This window comes from Cucurbita moschata, unplaced genomic scaffold, assembly GCF_002738365.1.
Source record: "Cucurbita moschata cultivar Rifu unplaced genomic scaffold, Cmos_1.0 Cmo_Scf00021, whole genome shotgun sequence".
Taxonomy (NCBI): Eukaryota; Viridiplantae; Streptophyta; class Magnoliopsida; order Cucurbitales; family Cucurbitaceae; genus Cucurbita; species Cucurbita moschata.
In genome coordinates this window covers 2,376,003-2,393,144 of record NW_019268537.1, presented here as the reverse complement: position 1 = coordinate 2,393,144, position 17,142 = coordinate 2,376,003, and the positions used below count along the sequence as shown (strand labels likewise).

The 17,142-nt window shown below is 37.2% G+C and overlaps 3 protein-coding genes across 4 annotated transcripts; 2 read left to right on the top strand and 1 right to left on the bottom strand.

Annotated features, from left to right (window-relative positions):
- Positions 1-1,155: 1,155 nt before the first annotated feature.
- Positions 1,156-5,187, bottom strand: LOC111458791 (piriformospora indica-insensitive protein 2-like). 2 transcript variants are annotated; one of them, XM_023101602.1, is made up of 3 exons: positions 4,883-5,187; positions 2,861-3,008; positions 1,156-2,581 (listed from the first exon to the last, which is right to left on the bottom strand). In XM_023101602.1, the coding sequence occupies exons 1-3, from the start codon at positions 4,990-4,992 to the stop codon at positions 1,346-1,348; spliced, it is 1,494 nt and encodes a 497-aa protein (XP_022957370.1). In that variant the 5' UTR covers positions 4,993-5,187; the 3' UTR covers positions 1,156-1,345. The 2 variants fall into 2 exon arrangements, with proteins under 2 accessions (XP_022957370.1, XP_022957371.1); XM_023101603.1 differs by having other exon boundaries at positions 2,861-3,046; positions 4,883-4,973.
- A 231-nt stretch (positions 5,188-5,418) lies between these two features.
- On the top strand, positions 5,419-11,424 carry LOC111458590 (protein decapping 5-like). The gene is made up of 8 exons (XM_023101342.1): positions 5,419-5,805; positions 8,066-8,166; positions 8,604-8,675; positions 8,789-9,724; positions 10,069-10,134; positions 10,478-10,678; positions 10,778-10,891; positions 10,965-11,424. Exons 1-8 carry the CDS (start codon positions 5,658-5,660, stop codon positions 11,106-11,108), a joined length of 1,782 nt encoding a protein of 593 aa, XP_022957110.1. The 5' UTR covers positions 5,419-5,657; the 3' UTR covers positions 11,109-11,424.
- A 459-nt stretch (positions 11,425-11,883) lies between these two features.
- LOC111458840 lies at positions 11,884-16,375 on the top strand. The gene is made up of 11 exons (XM_023101679.1): positions 11,884-12,283; positions 12,362-12,448; positions 12,671-12,847; positions 13,741-13,829; positions 14,310-14,398; positions 14,473-14,576; positions 14,666-14,762; positions 14,831-14,906; positions 15,027-15,141; positions 15,248-15,779; positions 16,086-16,375. Exons 1-11 carry the CDS (start codon positions 12,010-12,012, stop codon positions 16,177-16,179), a joined length of 1,734 nt encoding a protein of 577 aa, XP_022957447.1. The 5' UTR covers positions 11,884-12,009; the 3' UTR covers positions 16,180-16,375.
- Positions 16,376-17,142: the final 767 nt, after the last annotated feature.

Below are 17,142 nucleotides of genomic sequence, written 5' to 3'. Positions count from 1 at the left end.
AACCTTTTTTTTTAGGTTATTTTTTTTAAAAAAAAAAAAAAAAAAAAAAAAAAAACGCTGTTAGCGTTGACAAATAATATGTAAGAATTGAAAGACCTACGAGACAATGTTAGTAAAGTAAATACAACTATTAAAATTTAGACTAAATTAATAGAAATATATTTCATTTTCTCTTAAATTTTTCAATAATATCTTTAAATTAAAAAAAATCTAAAAATATCCTTAGAATTATTATTTTTTAAAATTTTTTGTTTCTAAAATACCTAAACTTTTAAAATAGGTTAAAAAAAAAATATTCTCTAGCAAATTCCACTCTTATTTTAAACAAAAAGAATAAAAAATTACCTTTATCTACCACAATTCAAATATATTAATGAATTTTTAAAAGTAATATTAAAAAAATAAAGAGATAGTCTATGAATCTGAGAAAACCATTTAATATTTCATAAATTTTTTTAAAAATAGTCCTAATCGTAGTATAATTTTTTAACTTTTATAGAATCTAAGTATATTTTTTAATCAATATCAAAAGTTAAAAGCTATTCTTTAAATAAAATATTAACGTTTTTTTTTAATCTAAAATTAATGATAAAAAATATATATTTTTTAAGACAAAAATAGAAAGTATTCAAATTTTGAATGAGGTAATTGATTTCAAATATTTAAATATTCACCAATCAATTACTAAAAGAAAATTAAAATCATGTGAAAGCCCTAAAATGACCCTAAGATAAAAGCAATAAAAAGAAATAAAAGAAGAAATTGGTGGGATAGGGATAGGGATAGGGTTAGTGAAGAGTGCATTTGCAGAAAGGAGAAAGTGGGGGCTTTGGGGTTTGGGTGGGATGTATGAGAGGGCCCTTACTGGCCTCCTCCACCTTGGGATCGGGTTCGCCACCTTCTGCTCCGACGCCCTCCATTTCTGACATTATTGTCCTTCCTTCAACCCCCTCTCCTTTCCTTTTTCTTCCATCCCTGCCCCTCGCTACAAAGATTAAATTTGTGTTATACCAAGAACTAAATTCATATTACACTTTGTACAAATAATAATTTAATCTTTGTAGTTTTAAATTTACAAGAATTGAGTTATTCAACTTTTTAACTGCTAATAATTTAGCATCTATCATAAAAATAAATTTTACTGCGTACTGACTTTTCTAGTGCATAATTAAATTTGAAAATTGAAACTAAGTAAACTCCATTACAAATACCATTTAACTTCTATTCTTTCTTTAAATAACAAGGTAACTTTTCGTTAAGGACGTCAGCTGCTGCAGACCAAATGGATAATGATTCCATTTTCTTCGGACAGGACACTTCTAAGAAACAAACCTCTGTTTCTGTTTCATAACAACCTATTCGTTAACAGAATCATCGTTATTGTCTTCCCCACAAATTTCCACCAAAATCCTTCAATTCCAAGCCCAGAACAACCATTTGACACCGCCGAATTTGAATTTCCCATGTCAATACTCGTCTTTTTGACGGGGGTTTTCATTAGTTTGATCACATCTTCATCTTCTTCCTCTTCTTGACATGGCTTCACCCCATATGGAGCATTGTTTGCCGCCAAAGTTCCAATGGGGTAGCACAGATTCGGATTATCCCATGCCCCAAATCTCCTCCCCATCTTCCCGTAGAACTTTTCGGAGAATTTAAGGTCTCCAGATAAATTGTTCCTGAACAAGTAAATCGCACTAATAACTGGCAGAGCTGCAAGTTTTGGCGAGGGGTTTCCTGTTAGATTGTTGCGGCTAAGTCCCAGAAATCTTAGCCTTTTCAATGCGGATAGTGAATCCGGAATGTCTCCTTTCAAACCCATGTCGGAAAGATCCAAAATCACCAAGTTTTCTAGACTTTTCCAGTTTATGCTCTTGAGTTCTCCCCCGATTGGGTTGTTGGATAAAATTACTTCTTCTAACGAACTCATCTTCTCAAACGACTGTTTCAATCCACCGTAGAAACTGTTGTTGCTCAGATCCAGAAGCGTTAAATTTCCCATATCGCCGATTTCATTTGGTAAAGTTCCACTCAATTTGTTGTCACTAAGATCAAGCTTCAAAAGGGAAGTCAAATTTCCTAAACTCGGTGGCAAAGAACCCGACAATAAGTTTCTACTCAAATCCAAAATCAGTAGCTCGCTCAGCCGGCCAAGATTTCGAGCAATTGGACCAGTGAGCGAGTTTCCAGCAAGAACCAGCCGCTTTAATTTGATCAAACCGCCAAAATTTTCAGGTATTTCACCTACGAACCCATTATTTAATAAAACCAAAGATTGCAGCTTTGATAGACTCCCCATACTGGCCGGAATTTTTCCGGTGAGGCCGTCATTTGATCTGAACTCGAGAGATTCTAAACTTCCGGCGAGTTTTAGCCATTCGTCAGTTGGAAGTGAAACAGAATTGCTCCCTTTTGTTGAGACAAAGCAGCTGAAGAAGGACAGACTCTTAAGGTGTTTGAGTTCAAACAATTGCTGTCTGAAATGGGCATTTGGACCACAAGATAGCGAGTTGTCATGAGTTGGTCCAATGTTAAGTGCAGTGACATACCAGAGCCCGTCGAAGATATCACAAGAAACCCCCTGAAAAACATCTAAAAAATCATTCCACTTTGCACTATCCATTAAGGATGCAAAACTTTTTCAAACAACATATTATCCTGTTTTCTAAGTTGACTCCTAAATTGTGAAATATTAAGGCAATAATATGAACTAAAAAATCATTCCTCTTTGCACCTTCCATTAAGGATGCAAAATTTCTTCAAACAACATATTTTCCTGTTTTCTAAGTTGACTCCTCAATTGTAAAATTTCAAAGCAGAAAAATGAACTAAAAAATGGAGCAGGTTGAAGAAGAGTTACCTGTATTGGAGTCCATCCACAAGGATCTGGGTAGAGATCTGAGCCATTCCACCAATTACCCACAAAGCCCTGTATTGCGGAGTTCAGAGCATCAAGCTCTGTTTTCTCCATTGGAGCTTCTCCACCTTCTTGTGCATAGCTCCTCCAACTTCCCAAACAGACAAAGAATACAACAATAAACAGCCTCTTCATCCCCATTACAGAACCAAAATGATCACAACAATGAGAGAAAGAAATGAAGAAATCAGACGCAGTTATGTTATTCTATTGTATTCAAAAGTTTAGGGTGACATATATATGGAGAAAAGCGGTGGAACAGAGAGGATGAAATGGGTACGTGCATGGAGGTCACAAGAACAAGAAGAACTGTAGAGAAATCACACAAGCAAGCTAGAAAAAGCAAACCCAGATCAAGAAAAGGCTCAAACGAAAGAGAAACCAGAGAGATTTGTAAGGAATGAAAGTGAAAGAGATGCAAAAGATGAGAGAAATGGAAATGGAAATGGGCAAAGGGAAGTATTAGAGCAGAGAGTGGTGAAGAAAAGGGGGGGATTAGGCAAAGCACAATTCTCAAAAAAGGGCCAAAAAGCAATAATAGTAATAACAATAATAAAGATAAGAGCGCCATAAACTACTGAAAGGGCTAAAAGCCCCAACCCCAAGTGAAAGCGAAATGTGGGGCAAAGCCTTTTCCTTGTATGCATTGGAATGCCAAAGCAACTCCTTTTATCAGAGAAATAATTTAGTATAATTTTCTGTTAGCAAAATTTATTGCTATGAGAATAGGATGGCTAAAAGGGTAAAGTAGTTGGGGGAATTATGGGTTTAGACTTTAGAGAAGGTGGCTAAGAACAATAAAGCAAGCAGAGCTCTAGGATTAGGGTCAGGGTTAGAGTTTAGGGTTTAGGGATGGGACGGGGGGGAAGGAAGAGAACTAAATGGCCTTTAAAAGGTACCATTTTCTTCCCACGCAGAAGAGAGAGAAGGTGCATGTGTATGCATGGAAGGAAACAAGTTGGGTTTTGGGCATTGGGTTTTGTTTTAATTTGGATTTTGAAGTGTTGTATTAAGGAGGGGAAAAGGACAAAGGATGTATTTTAGGGTTTCACAGTCTTGAGGATCACTGCCCCAAAATTTGACAATACGTTTGTTTCCTACAAATATTTACTAATTTCAATCAAAATCAACTCCTACTTTCATTAATGCATAAAATTACAATATAAGTTCGTGCTCACAAAATTTAACAGAAAGAAAAGATACGTCAAGTGTATTTTTCTTGATTTTCATGATGATTTTTAAACCAATAATACAATTTATTGAGATACAGAGACCTCACTGTCAAAGCTGGTAAATATACTAACATTTAGTATTTTATATATAACAAAATGGAATAGTCAAACTGGTGATAAATAATTCAACCATAATATGTATTTTTGTTAGTTTAGATATTCTTTTAATGTACTTTTGATTAAAAAAATGTAGAAAAATAAAGTATAAAAAATAATGAAGTTGCAACTGAACTTCATAGGAGTGGCTAATATATAATTTAAACGTCATGTTTTCGAAACAATTCCCGATTCACAATTGGTAATTACAATAATAATGACTTCTGATTTCAGTGAATAATAATTGGAACTCAAGTCAGATATATAGAAACAAGGAGAAAAAGATAGAGGTTATGGAGAACATTTTGAAATTATAGATGGAAATGATTGATTTTTTTTACTTTTAAAGAGAGAGAGAGAGAGCGTAAAGCACTACTCTAGGAGCCCCATTGGCGATCAGCTTGGTGAACCGCGCGGCTCGAAAAGAGGACACAGTTTGCTATGCAGTTTTGCACAAACGAATCAGTGAAAGGAAAACGACATTCCATCTTTAAATCTGCACTCTATGAATTCGTAATTTCGTTTCAAATTTTTCTTCAGAGATAAAATAAATGCAATCGCAAATGCATTTTGGAATTTCGTATTAAGAGAGAAAGAAAGATTCATGAATCGGAGATAAAATGAAGAATAATCTTACAGGGAGAGAGATTCAGAAGGTGTATTAGAGGCTTCTGAGAGATTTCTAATAACGATTGATGAGGCTTGTTCAATCGCGGTGGAATTCAGGCTTTCTGGTTGATCCAACATGCAGCCGTTGAGGCAGAGCACTGGCGCTACCGCTACCGCAACCGCTGCCGCCTACATTCTCCGATGGCGAACTGACACGAAGACGCGATTTGGATCAATTAAAGCATTGAATGAAGTAAAGAGAAATGGAAAAGGAAATTGCAGCGTTGAAGGTTTTCTAGGGTTTGGAAATGGAGGCACTGAGAGGTCATTTTCTAATAAAAAATTTAAAAGAGTTTGATTTAAAAAATTGGTTAAATTATCGAGTTAGTTCTCATATTTTCAAATTAATTTTAATTAAGTTTATAATAATTTATTAAAATTAATTAATGTCTAATTAAAATTTAAAATTTTTAAATCAAGTTTAAGAAATAAAAAATTAATTTGTAATTAATTAAAAAAAGATTGAACGGTAAGAAACAATGAAACACTGAGCCATACTCATGGCGATGGCATTTGGGTTATCCGCTTAAAACATTCCACGGCGTTTGGAGCAGTTTCTTAGGTACTTTCTGCAGTCGCGAATGGTTTTGTATAATAAAAGCGCACTGCAGAAGCGCTTTTCATCCATTTCCTACCACTTTCGCCTGACAAATCGCTCAATATAACCCCACCTTCTCAATCAAGGTTCCCCCTCTAAAACCCTACTCTCTTTTTCCCTCGGATTTGTTTCTGGGTCGGAGGTTATGGCTTCCGATAGTGGTTCCAGATCCAGTTCACCGGCCGATTCGTATATAGGAAGCTTGATAAGCTTAACTTCCAGGAGTGAGATTAGATACGAAGGTGTTCTTTATAGCATCAACACTGAAGAATCCAGTATCGGACTGAGAAATGGTAACATCCTTTTCTGAAGTCTTTAGTTTTGCTATTTTCACTTTCTGGTTAGGCGAGGGCTTGACTTGTTTTCCATTGGATCCAATCCTCTTTTGTTCTCTCGGTGAAGTTCCTGACGAATCGTAGGCTTTAACTTTTAGTTTATGATTATGAAATTTGTCTCTTTTCACTCTGTTAGTTCGGAGAAACTACGAAGTGAGATTGGATTGACTGGTTAAATATTTCATTTGTCTCATCTGGTTGCTGGCCTTGCATCATTTACTAGCTATGAGATTTAAATTTTCTGAATAGATTCCTATTGCCTTGCGAATCTGACTGCTGAAACCATTACCCGGCTGCTATTGTGAAATTGAATTGCCTGCAGAGTTTGCCGATGGGCAGTTTCACATTTGTTTTCCCTTTCTCCTTTTGGCATTTTCTGTTCAATGTCATGTGTCAACCAGCTACACCATTTCCTTTAACTTTTGGTTGGTAACTTGTTTTGTGACCTGGGATTACATATCAAGCACTGCTCATTCCTTGGCATCCCTTTTGCTGAAGGCTTTTCATCAAATATTAATGTCTGCCTCTTCGTGTCAACTATATAATTACTGGCGGTTTTTAGTCTGTAGGGCTCATTGAACTTAATGATGGAATTTTTTGTCACAGATGCGCCCATTTCATTCTACGGTGCATGATTTTCCGTCTAGTAAAATCATTAGTAGGCATAACAGTTAATAGAAAGTTTAAATTGATGACTCTTATATGTGATTTTGTTTGAAGGTTCTTCAATCTATCAGTTTGGTGATAATGATTATAAGCTTCTGGCATAATTCTGGTGGATCGGATTAAAAAGGTCCCTCTGGGCACAATTTTATTTTTGACTATAAGTTGTCCTTCATAAATAATAGGCAAGAGTGGATTCCATTCTACCTTTGAATGAAATAGTGGATGACTACAGGAGAATAAAGGGCTATGAACTGTATTGCTCAAATTAAAATTTCAGTTATTATGAATGGCAAACCTAGAGGTAGAATCAAATTTACAAGGTATTGCAAGCATGGAAACCTTTAACCTATAGTTCTGTCTGTGATTACCGTTGATGTTCTATGCCATCTGCTTCAAACTGATCTTTCTAAAGGTCTGGTTAGGGGAGCCTAAGTGGTGAAGTACCTTGTTCAGATTAACGATCTTCAACTTTTGGTGGACTGGGGAATATTGCATAGGAGGTGTTCATCTTGTAACCAGGCTAACATTACTAGCTTGCTAGAGGAAGTGAAGTTATACTTGAAATAGGAGAGCATTTCCTTGAAGTGGTGTGGTGGTTTGTGGAGCATACTATAGCATCTAGCACATTGAGATACAGGGGGTTAGGGGAATAGTTTACCCGGGTTTAAAAAGACCTCAGCGATGTCCATGGGGTGTTGTAGTATAATGTAAATATAAATGGTCCCCTATTTTGGCTCTCTATCTGCCTTAATTGTGGAGAAATGTGTAAAAGTATGTAGGAAGGCCAATACTATTTGTGGGCAGTTTTACTTTTGCACATACTTGGTGGTAGAAGCTTTTGAAACTTCTGGTATTTTCTATGGCTTTTGCAACAATGTTTTGGGCTGTAGAGAGCAATTTGTTACATGGACATTCCAGTAGGGTATAAAATGCAGGCTAAAGTGCCCTGAGAAAATGCTGTTTTTGCTATCATTCAGGAAATTGTCTTGAGAGGCATTGCAGAATTATCTCAGAGGCTCTTAGTAGATTTGACTATTGTCGGGTGTTATTCATGTTGTTAATTAGTTTTTACATTTGTGTGACGCATCTACTGTTGTAGTGAAAAAAGGAAAAAAAAAAAAAAAAAAGAATCGAAAGGAAAACAATGGCTTGACTTAGTTGCTAAATTGAACAGATTAAACTTTTTATAGGTCCAATAACTATTAGCGTGGGCGGAAATTTTATTACATGTTCGGCGGAATAGGAATGTTGTGTTTGTGCATCATAGTGAAATGTTCGGTGGGTTAAGGTTGGTATTTTATTGACATGAAACCTTGGCCCATAATTGTGATGTTATAGGTTGGGTTTGTGGTAGCTTTTGTCCTGAAATCTTTTCAAATACTGGCTCAGTTTCCTCGTGTTTTAAGAAGTCATCATTTTCATCCATGGGGTGACAAACAGTTGCTGTACTTTTTAGTATATTATCTTTAATGTCATAGTGATGTATATTAAGCAATTTTCAAGGTGCCAGGGAAATTGATACTAATGCGATATTTTATATTTCTCTTTTCAGTACGTTCATTTGGAACAGAAGGGAGAAAGCAGGAGGGGCCACAAGTCCCACCAAGCGACAAAGTTTTTGAATTCATCTTGTTCCGTGGAAGTGATATCAAGGTAACTTTGATATAGATATTAACTATAACGTGGTAGTGGCAGTACGCTTAATTGCATGATTACTATGTGACAGAAAGGTATCCTTTGTGTAGATACCAATGAACCTTGTGGTGTACTTGGCACTTTTTAAAGTTTTACCTAGCTCCTATATTTGATTATATTATTTAATGCGTGCAAAAGATCTTTTTTATTAATTTAAAGATTCCATGTGAAGTAGTATCATTATTTTGTTATTATATGTTTTATGTAACATTGCAATCTTGTTTGACAAAGTACAAGTCAGCTTTTGTATCTTTGTTACCCTGTGGTAAAGTCTAAGGGTGCCCACCTGTGTTCTGATCCTCGTTTATATACATGCATATAAAACTGAACTTTTGTGGAAATGGCATCGTTGAGGCTATGTATAAGTAGTTTTGACTTGGTGGCTCTTTCTGCAGGATCTACAGGTAAAATCTTCTCCACCTGTTCAGACTACACCCTTGATAAACAACGATCCAGCTATTATTCAGGTAACATGAAATCCTCTCCCTGCCCCTCCCTCCCTCCCTCCCTCCCTTCCCCAATTTATTCTGCATAAAATGGAGGTCAACTTACAATGTATTTGGTGAAATTTCTCATGCAGTCTCACTATCCTCGTCCAGTATCTACTTCTTCAAGCTCGCTTCCTCCTGTTAGTGGGCCCTTGCCTGATATTAATTCTCAGGCCATACCTGTTGGAATTCCTGGATCTAATTTCCAGGGTGGGTTGCCTTTATATCAACCTGGAGGAAATGTAGGGTCTTGGGGAGCTTCCCCTTCGCCACCTCCTCCAAATCCAAGTGATGGTGGACTTGCTTTGCCAATGTACTGGCAAGGGTATTATGGGCCCCCTAATGGACTTCCTCACATGCATCAGCAATCATTACTTCGTCCACCACCTGGCCTGTCATTGCCTTCTTCCTTGCAGCCGCCACTGCAATATCCTAATCTTAATGCTTCTTTACCCACTGGCGCATCAAATCTATTAGAAGTTCCATCTTCTTTATTCTCTGCTAATCCTACCATTCCTAGTTTATCATCCACAACAATGCCACCAGTAACTGTATCTTCAACACTTCCATCTGTGCTGTCAGTTCCACAGGCCTCTGAGATATCATCAAGCTCAATGGCCAGCCAGAAAGTACATTCTGCTCTTCCTCAAGCTCCTCTAAGTTCCAACTTGCCATCGCTCTCTCCTTTGACAGCAAGTTCGGATGTTAGCCTTGTTGTGCCTCCAACTTCTAACAAAACTACTACAGTTTCTGGTCCAGCATTGTCTTATCAAACTATCTCTCAATCTACATCCGCTGTTGTTGGAACATCGATTTCTGTTCTGACAAGTGCGCCTGCACCTACCCTTGTGACTCCAGGCCAGCTCTTGCAAACTACGGTAGTCTCTTCATCTTTGCAGACAGTTCCAAAGGACGTGGAAGTGGTTCAAACATCTTCCTCGTTAGCAGCCGAACAAACTGTTCCAGTTTCAGTGGATACTCAGCCACCATTATTACCGTTACTGGTGTCTCCACGAGCCATTCATAAGGTGCTCTCTCCATGGCCACATGTTCTACATATACTTATGCAACGTCGTTTGGTTTTTGGGAAGTTCATATTGTTGACACTACGGTTAAGTGTCCTTAAACAAATATTTAGGCCCTTCTTTGGTGCAACGTTTAGGCTGTTCAGATATCAAGTGTAAATATGCATGATATGTTCCTGAGGCAGTTATGATGTCATTAGAAGTCGATGGCTATTACTTGTGGGTAGAATTTAGAGTGATTTGCATATTTGTCATTATCTCATTTACAAGGATCGGGCTATTTGTCTGTCTAATGTACCTTTCATGCTACAAAGGTTCTGACGTTTAACATCTTGTAATTTCACCAGCCAAATGATTCAACTTCACAAACTCGGCACATCTACCGGGGACGTGGTAGAGGAGGACGATTTGGGGTAATGTGTACTTCTTAAATTAGATTTATTATAACTAGGAGTGTCTCCGGCATCTATTAATATGTTAACAGGAGGATTGGGAACCTTGAAGATTTTGTGCATCGAATTACATTGGGTTTTTTTGATGGGACTACATTATATTTCCTGGTCGAACTACATTATATTTCCTGATCTGCTCCTTTATTTGACCTCAATATGAGCTTGATGGGATTCTAAAATAGACATGCTTGGTAGTTTATTGTCAATTAAATATTTGTAGTGCATTAAACAGCACTGCGCGCATGATTGCGTATTCCAAAGAACGCAATATCCTGGGTAAACATTTATGATTTTTTGATTGCAGAACTCGCATCAAACAGAAAGATTCACGGAAGATTTTGACTTCATGGCAATGAATGAGAAATTTAACAAGGATGAAGTCTGGGGTCATCTTGGCAAGAATACCAAATCTCATCCGAAGTTCAATGATGGGGATGAAAAATTCAGTGATGAAGACGATGCCTATGAAGAAGATGATGGTGAATCGTCAAAGTTAGAGATGAAGGTCTTAGTTTCTTTCAACGCCATACACTTCTGGAGATTTGTATGTTTAAGAAATGTTTGTTACCTGCCTACATAAAACTGATTCATATTATGTCTGCAGCCTGTGTACAATAAGGACGACTTTTTTGATACTCTCTCATGCAACGCTCTTGACCAAGAAGCTCAAAATGGAAGGAGGCCCAGATACTTCGAACAAATGAAGTTGGACACTGAGGTATGTTATGTGAGTTGGTTAATTTATTTATTTTAGAACTGTTTCTCATTATATTGGATATTTGTCACTGCAGACATTCGGCGAGTTTGCAAGATTCCGAGGTGGTCGTGGTGGTTTTCATTCTGGTCGTGGTGGCCGTCGTGGTGGTTATTACGGGAGGGGCTATGGCCATGTTGGAAGGGGTCGAGGGCGGGGCATGCATAACTATAACCAGTAGGTGCCCCTGATTACGCTTGAATTCTATAGACAAATGAGAGCAACTAAATATCTAGAGGATCTGCAATAACTTCTCCCCTTTATACTGTTGTGCTGAAATGAATAGTAGAATATGTGGTTCTCTTTTTACTTCAGAGGCATTGTTTCTGGCTTTTCTTTGTTATAAAGGTGCAGACATAGTTTTAAGAAGCATTGGTGTTGTAGCCTCTCTGTCGACCCATTAGATGTACCAAAGGAGTTCTATTGAGGCCTGACTGTTGACCATTATTTATCATTTTATGCTCTCTTAATTCATAGCTTTTGGAATATTCCTTTAATATCAAACTTGTTAATGGTTTGAAGCTTTGTGATTCTTGATTAATATCAAACTTGTTATTGAATTTAGAAATCGATTTGAGATCCTTTGGAAGCATTTGGAGGCGAGTTCGACGTGTTCTTTTTATTACTTCAACATTCAAAACGTATTTTAGTAAAGCGTGAGTTTGTCAATTCACCGGTCATGGAAGTATCATTTCTGAATGAAAATATACTCTCGACAGGTAATATGTTATAATCAACACGTACAATACTCTAATCATAATCAAAATGCAACGAGTACGATGCTCTAATTAAATTTATTTATTTACTTTGCTATACTTAGAAATTTAAAATGCAATTGTCAGATTTGTAAATGTAATAATGTTTTTTTTGTTTCCTGTTTTTGCAATAAATAAATTAATTAAAAACTTAAAATATAAAATATAAAATTTTAAAAGGAAAAAAAAAAAAAGTTATCGACCTCACACTGCCAGTTCCACTACGGTCCACTGTTGACGATACCTCTCATCTTTGCATCAACGCAACGCACTCTGCCTCCGACAGACATCAAACGTACTATCCGAAAAGCCCTAATTTTCTTAGTAATGTGCTCTTCTTCTTCTTTTGCATCTACCTTTTCTCTATTCCCTGCGAAGTCGCCGTCGATTTCACGACGACACAATGTTATTCCGCCCTACTCGCATCTGTTCCTCGGCCATCTCAGGCCCACTAACTCTAAATTTCGTATTGCTGCTTCAATTACTGAAAGAGACCTCGAGCTCTCGTCTTGGCTTAATCCCGACCATCCCAACAACGACGGCTATGGTGGCTGGATATTTCTCAACTCTCCAACCAGCGACGCAAAAACCGAGAGACGAGGTCAATTTTACTTCATCATCACATTTTCCCCTTGATTATCTATAATTTGGTTTGTGTTTACGGTATTGTCTTTCGCAGGGGTGCCTCGTTTCGTAATAGGCGTGGTCGGGACCTCGCTTGTTGTTTTGTTCGCAGCCATTTCTCACATTTCACTATCTAGACGAGGTTAGTTGGATATCATAATTCTGTTGTCACGAAATTGGGTATCTTCCTTTAACTAGTGGTTATATTTTTTAATTGGTTGAGCTTTTCTTTCATTTCCCTTGAGTATGAGTTACAAGTTGGCAAGATTTAAGTACTATCTTAGTAATGGGATTTTGTTACTACATAATTGCATGTGGAAAATTGAAAAGATTGTTTACTTAGTGACTATGTGTCTTTTTACAGGGTTTAAGTTCCAGTGGCGTACTCCTTTGAGATCATTAGAAGGGGTATTTAGTCGTATGGAAAATGAAAGCGATCAAGGCAAAACAGTGGAGGATAGTTTAACCAATCACGACCTACCGACTGAATCTGGTGCTGAGTCTATGCTTGATTCTAAGGTTTATGACGCTGTTACTTCAGGTATTCTGTTCCAACATCGATAAATCATAGATCAGGACGTATTATTACATTAAATGCTTCTTACTACTGGAATTTGAGTTGGGACCTTCTCTTTTAAGTTTGGAGATTGGGATGTTGATCTCATAGATATAATTTTGCCTCTCCGTACTACTCTTAAATTTAGTCTTGTAAAAGCTGTTCATGAACAATAGTTTACCTCGTTTGAACATCGTTATACTCATTCACCCTATGCTCGAAAGTACGTGTTGTTTCATAGTAATGTTTGGTTGCATGGAGAAATTTAAAAGGAAAAAGTTATGAAGTTGTCTCTTTGGGGTACTACGAGTGCATTGTGAGATGAAAAATCCCATTCCTTTGCCTGATAAGGAGGTTTTTTGGATGGAAGAATGAAAGTGAGCATATTTCATATGTATTGCTTTCCCTAGAGTCGTCTGTTTCTCTATAAGATTTACCTGTTGCATCACAAGATATAGTCTGGAATTGTGTTAGTAGGTTAGTCTCTGATATGAAGAGGATCGAGCATGGTGCACTTAATGCCTTCAACTTCTCATTTTACCCCTTCTTAACTAGCATTAAGATCATGGGAAGTCAAAGAGGTTGGAATGGCTAAAAGTTCACTTTTTCTTCCCTGCAATAAAATGGAATATTGCTAGTAACTCCCCAGCATCATACTTCTCTTTGTATTTTCACTGATAAAACCTATGATTTGTTTGGTATCTATAGAATGATTGTTCATGATAGCTGTTGATATTTGGAGTGTACTGTCAAGATATATGTGTTTGCGTTGATTGTCAATGATTGTGGCTACATATCTTGCCCTTGTGTGTTTTAGATATCTCAACTACATACAACCATGATAATCATACATTTCTTCATATTGTAATGTATTTCAGATTCTGGAAATAAGCCTGAACGAGTTATAATTACCACTCCTGTGGATTCTGCTCAAGATGAAGCTTTATCGATTTTGAAGAAACTGAAGGTCTGCTCAGGATTTTTTTTTTTTTTTTTTGTCAGTTTATAAGAAACACAAATTTAATCAAATATGGGAAAACTCTTAAGTTGGACCATGACAAGGATCAACTTAAATTTTGCTTCCTACTATATGTTGTAGATGCCTACACGTATCTAGAAATTTCTACCACTTTTTGGAATTTAATTCTAAAATGAATAATTTTGAGAAATTCTTAAAATTATGTGTATTTATGATACAAATAATTACAGTTTGGACATGTGAGTTATGTCATTGATTCTCATCAAGCATAGTTTCTCAAAGCCCATTCTTTTCATAATGAAGCCAACTGCACAATACAGTTTCCCTTAAATTTTTATTTTCATGTTCTGGTGTCTGGTTGTGCCTTGTTCCCCATATTATTTAGCCTTTCATTCAAGTTCATCGAGAAATAAAAGTTTAGGTCCAAGTGTGAGCATGAACATCTCAAAGAGTAGGATATATGTACAGGTTATTGAAGATGATATTGATGCTGGAGAGTTGTGTAGTAGAAGAGAATATGCAAGGTGGCTAGTTCATATGTATTCGTCACTGGAAAGGTAGAAATTAGTAAAGTTCTTTTCTGAATTAATATGTTCACCATTTAAATCATTTCCCCCATTCTCCAAAACAGGAATCCAAAACACCATATTATTCCATCAGTTTTGCTTTCTGGGTCAACAATTGCTGCCTTTGATGATATAAGTATGGAAGATCCTGATTTTGAGTCCATTCAAGGTGGGGTTTCCTCGTATTATTTTCTTGTTTGAGAGAAAGTGTTTAGTTGGTCGTAGCAGTTAATGAATTCGTTCTGGACTTAATTTCAGCTCTAGCAGAAGCTGGTATCATACCCAGCAAGTTATCACCAAACTACGGATATGATGGCTTGGGAGATCGGGAGAAAACCTACTTTTTTCCTGAGAGGTAGGACATCTGCATGAAATTTAGGATCTATTTGAATTCCATTTACGACCGTATCTGTAATGATGCAGGTTTGTATCTCGCCAGACCTTGATCGACTGGAAAGCCCAGTTAGATTATGAGGTTGTTCCTGGAATACTAGAACGGGTACAGAATTTCTTATTTAATCCATTACTTTTCAATTGATTCGGAATTGTTTCCTCTTTAAACTACATATAACCAATGATTATCAGTGTGTCATTGCTTTTGACTTTTTCTACAGTCCAGATATCAAGTACAAAGGTGGGTTTTATGGACTTGAAGGAGATCAGTTCAGAAGCATCGCCACAATTGTTCATGGATATTTTAGCTGGGGAGAGAAGCATTCACAGAAAAGTTTTTGGTATTCCTTTTATCCTAGTTATTCTGTTCTGTCTACGCACGAAGAGTTATGTACATTTTATATTGCCTCTAAAAAAACCTCTGAATGTTATACCTTCTGTTCACAGGTCAAATCAAACGGTTTCAACCGAACAAACCTTCAACAAAAGCACAAGTAGCAGTTGCACTGGTAAGTGGCAGGATGGCAGAAGCAATCTCTTTTGAATTATCAAGACTGGAATCAGAGAGATCTGCTAGAAAAGCTGAGATAGAAGATATCAAGTTGGAATTGTTAGAAAGAGGAGACATACAAAGGTATTGGGATAAGAAGCTAACTGAGGAGAAAGAACGCCTGATCAAGGTGGAGGAGCTTTATCTTACCGCTATCAGCGATTTGGGAGAGCAGAAGATGGTTCAAGAGAAGTTTTTTTCTGAGTATTTAAAGGAAAAGGCATCTATAAACTGTCAGAGGCAATTGCTTCTCAGCCTTAAGGAAGAAGTTGATGGGATGACAGAAAAGCTTCTTTCTGAGAGATCTGTATGTGAGGCAGAGAAGAGTGAGCTACACGATATGCACGCCCGTTTACAGAGCCAGCTTGAAGTAACGCTTGATACGAAATCTGTGCTTGAAGCTGAGAAAGAAGCTCTCCGTATTCTTAGGTAATTGACTTTTTAGTTCACTTGTCCTAGCTTCTTTCTTTTTGACTTTTGAAATATTCCTTCTTGCCTGTCTAAATTACTTTGTCTTAGTTATTCCTTCGTGAGGTACGTGTTGTGCAAGTGCCAGGACTGTTAGCCCTTTAGAAATAGGCAACAATATGGATTATATGTGCTTGTATGCTATAGAAGCTGTTGTAGCCTTTCGGTTTACAATACGAAATCGTTTAGAAAATAGCCTATGTCTATATGCAAAAGCTGAGGTTTGGAAACTCAGCTATCTTTTATTTTTTATACCATTGCATGCAGATCTTGGGTAGAAGATGAAGCAAGGAAGAGTCAAGCTCGTGCAAAGGTTCTTGAGGAGGTCGGACGAAGGTGGAAATGGGACGATCAAGCTTGAATTTTCTCACATACTGCGATGTAAAGTTGACCCCAAGTTCGTTCATAAGTTTTTTTTGGATATGAAACAGAGTTCGTGTCGTATTTTTGCTAGTATATTTGCGAAGTCGAATCAGGATTACAACATCTTGCTGTCGTAACAGACTTGATCATAAATCAATTCAGATCGAGAATTCAAGCTTAGTTTCATTCACTCAGAAGATAAAGCTTTTGCTTGTACTCTCTAGAATCTGTTGCTCCTCTGTTTGTCTCCCAGGCATCGGGTCCTATTTCAAGCCATTCTTTTTACAGATCTTTAATTGTAACTTTGATGGCACTGTCCTGATGAATTTCAGCATGCAATCTTTTTCATGTTCTTAATGATTAAAGCTGGAATTGATTTTGAGCAAATGTACATTGTTCTATCTTCCACGGGGACCAATAAGGTCCACAAATACAGCGCTCTTGGATGACATAGATTGGCTGCTACTGTGACATCCGGGTTCTCTTATTTATGACCCCGAAAGCAACCCCTCCCGGCATTCTCAAAGTTTGGCTCACTAATATTCTTTGGTTGGTTTAGATTCTCATCAGAAATATGAGATCCCATGTTGATGGGGGAGGGGAACGAAACATTTCTAAATGCGTAGAAATCTCTCTATAGGAGATACGTTTTAAAATCATGAGGCTGACGACGATACGTAATGGCTCATCAAAGTCAGACATCGAGTGGTATGTCTAGTGAGGATGCTCGGGCTCCAAGGGGTGGATTGTGAGATCTTACGTCGGTTGAAGAGGGGGCAAGGGGTGAATTGTGAGATCCTAAATCGATTGGAGAGGGGGACGAAACATTCTTTATAAGGGTGTGAAAATCTGGATTGTGAGATCCTAAATTGGTTGGAGAGTGGGACGAAAGATTATTTATAAGGGTGTGAAAATCTCTCCTTAACAGATATGTTTTAAAATCGTGAGGCTAGTGACGATA